This window comes from Leptodactylus fuscus, chromosome 10 (genome assembly GCF_031893055.1).
Source record: "Leptodactylus fuscus isolate aLepFus1 chromosome 10, aLepFus1.hap2, whole genome shotgun sequence".
Taxonomy (NCBI): Eukaryota; Metazoa; Chordata; class Amphibia; order Anura; family Leptodactylidae; genus Leptodactylus; species Leptodactylus fuscus.
This window is the reverse complement of record NC_134274.1, coordinates 50,348,826-50,361,725: the sequence shown is the minus strand read 5'-3', so window position 1 is coordinate 50,361,725 and position 12,900 is coordinate 50,348,826. Positions and strand designations below refer to the sequence as shown.

At 44.8% G+C, this 12,900-nt stretch overlaps 1 protein-coding gene across 1 annotated transcript in view; it reads left to right on the top strand.

Annotated features, from left to right (window-relative positions):
* The window catches only part of LOC142219097 (synaptotagmin-15-like), a 61,377-nt gene that overhangs the window by 15,688 nt on the left and 32,789 nt on the right, over positions 1-12,900 (top strand). The window contains exons 3-6 of the mRNA XM_075288062.1: positions 1,379-1,521; positions 1,686-1,981; positions 3,009-3,179; positions 3,327-3,447. Coding sequence (XP_075144163.1) covers positions 1,379-1,521; positions 1,686-1,981; positions 3,009-3,179; positions 3,327-3,447 — 731 coding nt within the window. The remainder of the gene's footprint in view (positions 1-1,378; positions 1,522-1,685; positions 1,982-3,008; positions 3,180-3,326; positions 3,448-12,900) is intronic.

The window sequence follows — 12,900 nt, the reverse complement described above, 5'->3', positions numbered from 1 at the left end:
ACACTGCAAATATGAACAGAGCCTTAGAGGGCATATACAAAACAAAGGAAATACAATATTGTCCTATTCCTGCATCGGTAATCTTCATTGAATATAATATATGACTGTGTTACTTGTAAATGTGGAGACAAATACAGTAGGTCTGCATAGAAGCTGCGCACACAAACAGTAGAATCATTTTTTTTTAACCCAAAACTACAATATTTTAGTAGAAAACCATGAAAAAATAATGTTTTGGAAGAAAGAAATGTCCAGTTTACTTAATCAAACCTAGAATACTTGGTTAACCGCTCATCTAACCCCAGAGAACACAATACTGAATGTGGAGAGGATTGTAATATTCACATTTATTGGATCTGATTATAATCTGACCCTGGGCTGGGCCTCCTGTTTTCAATACATGTTCTGATGGGCACAGAATTTCACCAAAACAATGGGCCACAAAAAATCTAGCAGACATCAATCCCATTGGAACCAGTAGCTAGAGTCAATTTATTATGGGCCAATTCACAACGACACTATATGCTGATATCGAAGTGTGCAATGATAAAGATTCAATAAAAAAATGGGTCATATACAGGAGGATAGACCCTCCAAGTGGTTTCTTCTGATTCACCCAGCTAACCTCACTCTGGCACTAGTCTATCATTGCTATAAGAAGATTGCAAGACTGTCTTATTTGTCTTTTGTGAACTTTTTTGTCTATTCAGAATGGGTATTGGTGCATTGTACTAAATGTATCATAATGACATAGTTTGCATGCACACATTAGATGTCATTATACCACCTTGTGTGTGGTATATCTTACCCCTCGTTCACGTCTGTCAGTAATCCATCTGGGGAGTCCGCATGGGGACCCCCCCCCCCCCCCCGAATGGAATACCAAACGCATTTGCAAGCGGTGTGAAGCGAAAGTACACAGACCCCATAGACTATAATGGGGTCTGTGTGCTGGCCGCGTGCTGCCCGCATAAATCATGCGGGCAGGAAAGTAGATTGTGAACTACTTTCTTGTTTGCATGATCCCTGCGGAGATCTGGCAGCAAGCACATGGACCCATTATAGTCTATGGGGTCCTTGTGCTTTTCCTTTTAAATTAAAGGTCTGATTAGGGTTTTATTACAATGTATTCACATTGCATTCAGACTGTGCTCCTTCATATTCACCACACTTTATTATCTTACAGTCCTATTCAGAAATGGATAATATTCCGCAATCTGAACACAATACTCCGTAATTGCAAGACAAAATCAAGCTCTTAGAAATTCACACAAGATTGTGTTCTAAATTTGGGCTGTAGATAGCTTTGAGTTTCAGGTTCAATGAATGTAGATAATGAACAATGACTAAATGTTGGTTTCTATTCTTACTTTTCAAGGAATAAAAGTGTGCCCTTCATCGTTCCACCAAAGTTTCATGGGCGAGACTGGGTTGGTTTGCAGAATGGAGAACGTATCCAAGAGGACAGTGAGCCGTATACTGCCCCAGATTTCTTGCCACGATCATCATTCTGTTCTTTGGGTAAAATCATTTCAATTCTGGATTACTTTTTAGAAGACTGAATATTAATACAATGTATTACTGACATCGGGGATATCCCTCAGACTGTTCTTGTTGTCAGTCTTTTTGTTTTGCCTTTACATCTTCGTCCTATAACCATATAATGACTTTAGTCTTTCGATTAGGTGGAGCATATGTTCTGGGTTCCATCAACCCGGCTTTGTATAAATATCCAGAAGACAATGAAGAAACTGATTTTCCAGAGGGAAATATTGGCCGTATCTGGTTTGCCGTGGAATACGAATATGAGACGGAGAGGCTTGTAGTGTCGCTTATTAAAGTGAGGAACCTTCAGTTCAGTTCAGATTCCTGCAACCCTTTTGTGAAAATGCATCTCCTACCAGATGAGCGACGCTATCTACAATCAAAGACAAAACGTAAAACCTTGAACCCCCAGTTTGATGAGAACTTTGTGTTCCAGGTACCTTCTAATATGTTGTATAAATCCTCCCTACCATGCTCACAATGGGTTACAAAGTCTTGGCAGTTTTGTAAATCTTGAGGCTGAAAATCAGGAGCTCCACACAATTCCAAGTGTCATTACCAGAGTCTTAGATTGACTCTTCGAGATGGAAAAATTCATGTCCTGTAGTAATTTTATAATGACTACACCAGTTCTATCAGGCTGAGCCAAAAACTCACATTTTACACATTTTATACTCTCTGTAGACCCAAGAGTTTAAGTGGAGGCCCAAGGGAGGTGTATGCAATTTCTCACAATAAGGCCGGGTTCATACGGATTTTTTTGGTCCGGAAGCTGAAGCGGAGGCCACCTCAGACTCCGGACCAAAAAATGGGTAGCTGCGACTGGATGCCGATGCAGTGCAGTTCACCGGCGTCCAGTCAGCACTCCGCTCCGGATTAGGCCCAAATGAATGGGCCTTGTCGGGAAGGGTCTTCAGGCGGATGTTGCGAGGCGAATCCACTTGAAGAATGAGCATGTCGCTGCTTTTTTCTGGGAGCTGGAACAAACGGCTCCCGGGAAAAAAGAACTGACTGGCTCCCATTGATTTCAATGGAAGCTCTTTTTTTTTTTTGGTCAGGATTTTGAAGCGGATTCGGCCTCAAAATCCTGACCAAAAAACTGTGTGAACTCAGCCTAAGGCCCACACACTGGAGGCAGTCTAATTCACACCTTAGATGAGGAAAGAATCACTAAACTGCCCTGTGTAAATTTGGCCTACACTCATGGAGGTAGTTTTTAGCAGAACACCATATCCAAACTATGCATAAATTGGTAATAAATGGTCTATGCTCTTGCTATGCAGAAAAGTACAGTACAATCCTTTACTTGCATGGAGGTGTGTTGCAGTATCTTGCCGTCCAAGATATCTCTGTCCTCTCCAGAATTGTCTCTTGGTTATTGTAGTCATTATTTAATGACCATGCTAGATCAATACTGACATTGGATCCTGCTGTAGCGCTGAATTCTACATGATATTTCACAGGTTTCTGGAAAAACAGTACATCAAAGGACTTTAAGATTTTCTGTCTATCACGTGGATAAAATAAAGAAACACCATTTACTGGGACAAGTTCTCTTTCCTTTGAAAAATGAGAATTTGACGGATGATGGGAAACTTGTTATATGGCGAGACTTGGAACAAGAAAATTTAGAGGTAATCCACTGTGTAAGACCTGTGACAATTCTCAGTTGTCCAGGAAATTTAACCTATTCTAGGAATCTGAAAAGTCATCCCTTATTTTCAGGACCTTGCAATAAATAACCCTTGCTACATTTTGACATTTGTATCTTCTTCTTAAAGCCACCATCAGAATATGGAGACATCCAGTTCTCACTTAGCTACAATGATTATCTTGGCCGTTTGACAGTGGTGGTGCTGAGAGCGAGGGGGATTCAGTTCCAGGAGGAGCAAGGTGCTGTCAGTAAGTAAAAGCTTTCATTTGTTACTTATAATAACCCAAGAACTTAATAATTAAAATCTTTCCTGGGGAACATGTGACGCTGCATGCAAGGACATCAAAGTGCATATATAACTAGAGTCTAAGTGATGTAACGTTCCATCTATAGGAGTTTATTTATGGGTGGCATATATTTCAGTTATCATGTACTCCAGAAAACTGTCAGAATTGCCTTTGCGCGCATTTTTGTAAAAACATCACTTGCAACAATTTTTGTTGCAAATGGCAGGTATAAAATTTCAAACCAACGGTTTGTGACTTTTTTAATCTAAAAAACTGGCATAGGGGTTTGATAAATCTGCACCCATGTGTAAAGAAGGGAAAATCAAACCTACGCAAAGTGTTTTCCCTTCCATGATTTCTTGCTTATCTTGAAGCTCCATGATTTCTTACGCATTTCTTGTGTTCCTTGTTCATAGAGGAAAATATTTAAAAAAAAAAGTCTATGTAGTGTCTGTTTGAACATAAAACAGGAAAGAGGACTTCATAGGGTAACTCTGTGGTGTGGCTTCAGCCTAAAGGAAATGCAATGTTGTGTGGACACCCTATGAGAGTATTACAATATTTAGGCATTATACGGTATTTGCACACTATATGGCAGCACTGTATGGGCAAGATATTGTAGCATTATTTGGTTAATGTATGGCATTGTATAGCTTCAATGTATTGACTTTTCAACTAATGAAAGAAACTGTTCAAAAGTGATGGGGATGTGGATGGAGAGTTCTGCTTTCCGTGGTCTCTATGGTCCTAGTGTTATGAACCTGATGCACAAAATAACTCAGTAAGTTCAAGGCAACCAGGATCTCCACGTGCTGAGGCAAAAACAGTCCTGGATGTACTACGCTCTCCTAACCGGAGTGTAACCAGGCCCTTCTTCACCAGAGCTCCTGATGGTGGAGTTGGACTAGGTAAAAGTCCGAGGCCCAGACCTGCCGCTGAGACCCCATCTCTGCTCTACAATCCACCTGCAGTTCCTCAGGGACCTTCTCCTCATCAGCAGCTCCCCAGCTCATCCATCCTCCTGGCCTGCTGTCTGCCTGCTGGACTGAACACCCTGCTTCATCACCTGCATGTTTCTGCCACCTGAACCCATCATCTAAGGGCTCTCCTGCTACAATCAGCTCTGCTTCTTCCATCTCACTGATGCTTCCAACATAACTCAGCTCTGCTCCATCTCTGCTTGCTGCTATTATCATTCATATTGTTGTCATTCACTTCCTCCCTCCTGCCCCTGAACCCTGTTTGCTTCTTCAGCTGCATACCAAACCATCAGCAGCAGCACAGGAGGCTCTCAACCTGTCAGCTGAGTGACCATGGTCAAGATTGGCCGGGGTAAGGCTGGTGACTCTCCGGAACCAAAGGACAGGCCACTCCAGTCAGTGGGAATGCAAAAATTCCTTAAAAAACAGCAGGCTTCGGGATCTTCTTCTTCTCCAGGGAAGTTGGCACCTGAGGAATTGAGCGGACAGCGTGCAGTGCCACTTGACTCCAACGGGGATGGCTCCTTGCAGGATAATTCCTCGTCATCTATCTCTAAGGGGTATTTAAAAAAGACTTTGTCTCAATCTCTCTCAAATGCTATGGCCCCTGTGCTGAAAGAGCTCACTGCTCTTCGCGAGGACTTTGCTAATGTGACCCACCAGGTGGATAGGCTGGAGACCTGTCAGGGAGAATTGCAGCATGTGGCTTCCTCCGTATCTGAACGCTTAGATACCCATGCCGCTCACTTTAACTACACTTATTTGGCGCTGGAGGACTTGGATAATCGCTCCCGCCGCAGAAATCTGCGTATACGGGGTCTCCCAGAAACCTACATGGAAGAACAGCTTCCCTCTATTGCAGCCAGTGTCTTCTCCTCATTGGTGGGTGTGGATGTCGCTTCAAAAATGAAGTTGGAGAGGATCCAGAGAGCTGCTCGCCCCAAACCTAGTGCAGAGGCCCCGCCACGGGACGTGGTGTGTGCCCTTTTTTCCCATATGCATACTGTGAATCTTCTTCGTGCAGCCAGGGATGCAGCTGATTTATCCTATGAGGGACACTTGCTGAAACTGTATCAGGACTTGGCACCTTCTACCCTTCAGAAGCGCCGGGTGCTGAAGCCACTTTTGGATTACCTGAGAGCTAAGGGGTTTAGCTATGCCTGGTTATTTCCCTTCGGTTTTTCGGTTCCTCACAATGGCAAGAGATTGGTGGTCCGTATGCCTCAGGACTTGGAGCGCCTATGGGGAGCTCTGAACATCCCTCCTATCACTGTTCCCTCTTGGATGCCGGTGCAGGAAGAGGCACTACAGTTACCAGCGACTTGGCAACTTCCACCGAGTTGCTCTGAATCCCTGGATGCTGCGTCGGCCTCTGCTGAGAGTTGATAGCTCCATTTGCCATATTCTTTCCAGATGGTTGCGCGGACTTTACTTGTTTTCATATTGGAGTTTTTTCTGGTTTGCGACTCATTTCATTTTCTCTTTTCACTCATCTCCCCCCCCCCCTCCTCCCCCCTCACTCTTTTTTTTTAACCTTTTCCTTCCTACCCTCCCGTCTGCCTCACCCCCCTCCTTTACCTTTCTCCATTTTCAAATTTTATTTTGATATTGTTATTTCTGGACTCTTTATGCTGAAGCGCATCTTTGCGCTTGGGCCTGGTCCTGACTGTTTTTCGTATACCATGGACAGCTGTTATTCTATGGATGGTCATGGTCTTTGGTCTTATGCTCATTTTCTCTGTTGTTCTCTTATTTTGCCTATGGTACTGTTGTTGTTCTCTATACTTTGAAAAAATTAATAAAGTTTGAATTAAAAAAAAAAAAAAGTCCGAGGCCCAGGTCCGCAACTGCCTAGAGAGTGGTGCACACCCAGCGAACCCCAAATAAGAGGACTCAGAGGAACCCAGACAATAACCTGAGAGTGAAGTTCAAGAGAGCAGGATGGACTGGAGTGCAGATGAGCAGGAGGGTAATCCAGCGGAGTAATGCAGACCCCCAAGAAGCAGTTACGGGGTCAAATAAGCCAAGTCGATAACTGGAGGTCACGTGGTAGCAGAAGGCAGAGGCAGGAGCTAGTCGGGGAAGCCAGGACATACGCAGGAGGTCAATGGAGTAGCCAAATCAGGATCCAAAGGGAGGTTAGGTGAAAGCCAAAGGTCATACACAGAAGGACAGGAAGGTACCAAATCACCATCAAGGAGGAGAGGTCTCTAAGGCAAACCGGGTCAAACAATCCAGGGAATCCAAGAGCAGGGACAGGAGGCAGGAGACAGGGAGCAAAAGAGGCTTTTGACAGAAGGGAGCTGATACCGTGAGTGAACGAATAACCAGCAGCGAGCCAGAGCCAGTATGAGGCCTAAATAGCCTCTGGCCCACCGCTGGTCCTGGAGCTAGGGAGAAACCGGAACCTCTGCACACTCAAGCGGAGTCTCTGGCCTACCCCAGCGCCGGAACCAGCAGTGACTCCGGCGCTGGACAGGGTTCGGGTCGGGCGCCTCTGCGCAGCCCATCCTAACACCTAATTCCTACAAAACTTGACCTGGCACAACAGTCTGTATACCCTGTTAATATTTAGCTAGTTGGATAGGATTATTCTTTATTAGAGATGAGCGAACAGTGTTCTATCGAACTCATGTTCGATCGGATATTAGGCTCTTCGGCATGTTCGAATTGAATTGAACACCGCGTGGTAAAGTGCGCCATTACTCAATTCCCCTCCCACCTTCCCTGGCGCCTTTTTTGCTCCAATAACAGCGCAGGGTAGGTGGGACAGGAACTACGACACCGGTGACCTTGAAAAAAGTAGGAAAAACCCATTGGCTGCCGAAAACATGTGAACTCTAATTTAAAAGAACAGCGCCGCCCAGGTTCGCGTCATTCTGAGCTTGCAATTCACCGGGGACGGAGGTTTCCGTCCAGTTAGCTAGGGCTTAGATTCTGGGTAGGCAGGGACAGGCTAGGATAGGAAGGAGAAGACAACCAACAGCTCTTATAAGAGCTAAATTCCAGGGAGAAGCTTGTCAGTGTAACGTGGCACTGACGGGCTCAATCGCCGCAACCCAGCTTTCCCAGGATCCTGAATGGAATACACTGTCAGTGTATTCCCGTATACCCTACATATACCCCCGATCCCCGTTCCAACGGTGTGCCCCCCCCCCCCCCCACCTTCACCCCAGAAATACCCAGCAAGTCCCCTAGCAATAGAATTGGGGCTATATACACCCACTATTTTTGCTACTGCCATATAGTGCCATTGTCTGACTGGGAATTCAAAGAATATATTGGGGTTACATATAACTTCAATTCCAGGGAGAAGCTTGTCAGTGTAACATGGCACTGACGGGCTCAATCGCCACAACCCAGCTTTCCCAGGATCCTGAATGGAATACACTGACAGTGTATTCCCGTATACCCTACATATACCCCCGATCCCCGTTCCAACGGTGTGCCCCCCCACCTTCACCCCAGAAATACCCAGCAAGTCCCCTAGCAATAGAATTGGGGCTATATACACCCACTATTTTTGCTACTGCCATATAGTGCCATTGTCTGACTGGGAATGCAAAGAATATATTGCGGTTACAAATACCTTCAAGTCCTGCCACTGCCATATAGTGCCATTGTCTGACTGGGAATGCAAAGAATATATTGGGGTTACAAATACCTTCAAGTCCTGCCACTGCCATATAGTGCCATTGTCTGACTGGAAATGCAAAGAATATATTGGGGTTACAAATACCTTCAAGTCCTGCCACTGCCATATAGTGCCATTGTCTGACTGGGAATGCAAAGAATATATTGGGGTTACAAATACCTTCAAGTCCTGCCACTGCCATATAGTGCCAGTTTCTCACTGGGAATTCAAAGAATATATTGGGGTTACAAATACCTTCAAGTCCTGCCACTGCCATATAGTGCCATTGTCTGACTGGGAATTCAAAGAATATATTGGGATTACAAATACCTTCAAGTCCTGCCACTGCCATATAGTGCCATTGTCTGACTGGGAATGGAAAGAATATATTGGGGTTACAAATACCTTCAAGTCCTGCCACTGCCATATAGTGCCATTGTCTGACTGGGAATTCAAAGAATATATTGGGGTTACAAATACACTCAAGTCCTGCCACTGACATATAGTGCCAGTTTCTGACTGGGAATACCTGGCCGACACCAGCTCTGCCCTTTCCGATCCCTCTGTGCTCTACAGCCTACACTTATTTTCTCATCTTTTTTTCTGCACTGCACATCTCTTGCCTACTTCCTTTGGGATCTCAGAAGTGGTGGTCTCAGTGCTGAGAAACACATCTGAGTCCCCCATGCAATATGCATTAAGAGAACCCTGGAGCCTACCATAGCATCGAGCCTGGCTAAATGCAGAGAAAGATTTTGGACCACTTCCAGAGATGGTAATTTCAGCGCTGCAGTTGGCAACGGATGGTGTAATGGGATTAGCTGAGGGATCGCTGTCTTGACCACTTTTTGGCACAAAATGAAAGTCCATTCCAGCCAAGTATGGTGCAAGGATATGATGCAAGGACACCTACATATCCGTCTGTGACACATTGGGGAGTTTACCCTCATCCGCCCTTTTGGCCTGCACCATAATGCGCCTCTTCCCAGCTAAGCTAAGCGCTGAATTTAGGGACCGCCTCATGTTTGGGGGAAAGTGCTGGTGTGGACGGCACAGTGAGGTGGCGCAGTAGACACTCTGCCCAAAAAGAGCAGAGTGTCCCCCAGCCGGGACTCCAACATCTCCTGGGCCAGATTTTTGGAGATGAGGCCGTTGAAGCCTTGGGCATGTGGGTGGGTTGTGCTGTACTTTAGCATGAAATGTAAGGCCTGGGAGATGGGGAGTTGCTGGGAAGAGGCGCATGATGGCGCGGGCAAAAGGAGAAGTGGCAGGAAAAGGGGAGGATGAGGGAGAAGTCAACAAAGTGGCAGAGGCAGATGAAGTGATGTCCTGGCTCGTCCTCTGGAGTGCATCGCCAGCACTGTGAGCAGAGGCAGTGGCATGAACGGCGGGCGACGTTTGTCCTGCCGTTGCTGCCTGCCACTGATTGCAGTGCTTGGTTTCCAAATGACGGTGCATTGAAGTGGTAGACAGGTTGCTCTTCTCAGGGCCCCTACTCGATTTCGAGAGGCAAATTGTGTAGACGACACTATATCTATCCTCTGCGCATTCCTTGAAAAAACTCTACACCTTCGAGAAACGTGCCCTCGATGGGGGAGTTTTTCTGGGCTGGGTACAAAAGGGAACATCTTCGGACATTCTGGGTCTGGCCTGGCTTCGGCAAAGCAGCTGACCTCTGCCTCTGGACGTGTCTCTGCCTCTAGCTACCTTTTTTGGTGCTGCACCTGCCTCAACATCCACACTACTTTCCCAGCTTGATATCCGCCTTGTCCAGGTGGGGTCGGTGTCCTCGTCGTCCACCACCTCCTCTTCCAACTCCTGTCTCGCCTCCTCCTCCTGCACAATGCGCATGTCAACTGGCTGCCCTGACAGCAACTGCGTCTCATCGTCGTCGATGAGGGTGGGTTGCTGGTCATCCGCCACCATATCGACCGGAGATGGAGGAGACTCTAGTGTTTGAGCATCTGGACACAGATACTCGTCTGTTAGGTCCGTGGAATCGCGAAATGGAGGGGCAGGTTGCGGTACAGTCAAAGGAAGGGAGAACAGCTCTGGGGAGCAGGGACAGTTGGGGTTATTGTTCTGGGAAGATTGGGAATTTTGGGTGGAAGGAGGACAAGACTGTTGGGTAAGAGGAGGTAGAGGCTGACTGGCTGGTGGACAATGTGCTTTAAGCGTTATCCGACAGCCATTGCAAGACCTGTTCCTGGTTCTCGGGCCTACTAAGGTTTGTACCATTCAGCCTAGTTAATTTGGAACTTTTGTGCAAAGCGCAGAACTTAGGGCCCGCCTGATGTTAAGGGACACACGCTGGTACAAGGCTCAACTCACCCTAAGTGCCAAAAACACTGCTGGTGCAAGGCTCTACTCATGCCAAGGGCCTCAATCTCTGCTGGTAGCTCAGTTTAAGGTCCTGTAACTTTGTTTGGAAGGGCTCATGTTAAGGGCTAGAAAAGTGAATTTTGGAAGGTCTTACCACATCACACACACACAAACACACACACACTCAAAATGACAGTTAAGGGTGAGGGCTTTTGGATTTCCCATTGTCTATTCCATCCGTGGTTGTCATGGGGAAAGTGATTTAAAGGGGTGGTTGTTACTGTTTGTTGAGCTTAAATTGGGATTTGTGTCCATCCATTTGGGGAGTAAAGAAGGTTTCCAGGTATTTTCCCACTTTGATAGAGGTTTTTTTGAATGTGGAAAGTGTGTAGTTGTTAGGCTGTGATAGTGGGGTAATAGAGGGTCTTTAGTGTGTTAGATGCCCCCAGACATGCTTCCCCTGCTGTCCCAGTGTCATTCCAGAGGTGTTGGCATCATTTCCTGGGGTGTCATAGTGGACTTGGTGACCCTCCAGACATGGATTTGGGTTTCCCCCTTAACGAGTATATGTTCCCCATAGACTATAATGGGGTTCGAAACCCGTTCGAACACACGAACAGTGAGCGGCTGTTCGATTCGAATTTAGAACCTCGAACATTTTAGTGTTCGCTCATCTCTATTCTTTATGCTTCATGATTTTACTCTTATTGTGAGTTTTCACAGTCTGAATTATTTCCTGCACTTTTAATGAATATAACTCATCTTTACAGTGAAGGTCAGGCATTCAGTTGTAATAAAGCTCATATTTGCCTAGCTACGTCGTACCATAGACAAGTTTACTTTACTTATGAGCCACTAACAGCAAGGAGCTTAAATAATTGCCAATTAAATGATCTTCAGATGGAAAGGCCACAGGCATAGACAACACAGAGAATCCCCTACGTATTTAATAAAGCATGTGGACAGGTCGACTTTTCATTAGATTTTGCAGTAATTTGTGTAAGCACATAATGGGTGAGCATGCATGTGGTCAAAGGATTGAATTAGTATTATAAGAATTTATGCCAGTTTGTATTATTCATTGCTCTTCATGTTCCTCTCAAGTATATTGAAGAGACAGCCAATCTTAGAAAAAAATCTTAAAAAGAAAAAAAAACATCACGAGCAAGACTTTCTGCAAGACTCTAAAACAAATGGATTTATATAGGTCTTGGGGGGCATTCACACATAACGCGGCGCTGATTCTGGCACAATAACTCCCATAAGAATCAGCGCTGCAAAACAGAAATCCCATTGACTTCAATGGGTTCCGTTTAACGCACGTAACACATTGAAATCAATAGGTTAAAAAGCCTCCCATTGACTTCAATGTGTTACGGGCATGAAACGGAACCCGTTGAAGTCAATCAGATTTTGTTTTGCAGATTTGCTGATTCTTACGTGAGTTATTGTACCAGAATCAGCGCCGCGTTACAACATATGTATGCCCCCTTAGATTTGGTGTATCTTTAGACATTTATGTTTAACTTTTCACCACCTTTTGTTTGACTTTGTTTATGCCAAACAATTTTGCACAACGTTGCAACATAATGTTTCTACTAAATCACTCCCACTTGTCGGACATGATGTAAAAATTGCTACAGAGGACCTGTCACTAGATATTAAAATCCCAATGACATAGCCCATCTGATAGGTGCTGTCACCCTGCACATTTAGGTATTTTGTTTATACCGATCCATTCCGCCATTCCAAAGATATAAGCCCTGTTATTGTTTATGAAAACTAGGATCCCCCAGGCTTATATCTTGGCAGCAGCTCAATGAAAAAAATGCACCTTTTCTTGTATACCAAGTTATGATAATATTACATTTTCATTAACAAGAAATATTATCTTAAGCATTTGATAAAATTTGATAGAATACTCATGGGATCACACACAATTCTGCGGTTGCATTTACAATGTATTAAATCTAACAGATGGACGTCTGACTACAGATCTGTCACCTATGCTATAAAGGGTACAGGTAGTACACCAGCAAGATTTAGACCGCTATCCTATCAAGGTTATGAGTCATATGCCTGATGCAAATGATAGAACAATGTTGAGTCACTACTGTGTGCATTGCTTGATGGACACCTTGGAAATGTCAGAAGATCTCTGTCTGTGAAGGTCACAAAGAGCAATTAATACATCTTTTGCAGCATTTGTGTCCAGTGTTAACAGATGCATAATGAATGTGATGTTTTCTGTCCAATAATTATTAGGTTATGGTAATCTCTACATCTGCGTATGGTGGTCTTCATGAGATGTAGTGTGCCTGCTTTATACGCATTTAGAAAGTAAAGTCGTGTTAGTTACAGCTATTAAAGTAGGTTATGTGCTAGATTTGACCTTCAGATACCCTACACAGCGGTCCCCAACCTTTCTTTCTTTAAAGGGGTATGCCCATATCAAGGATCCTATCTTTACTACTAGTT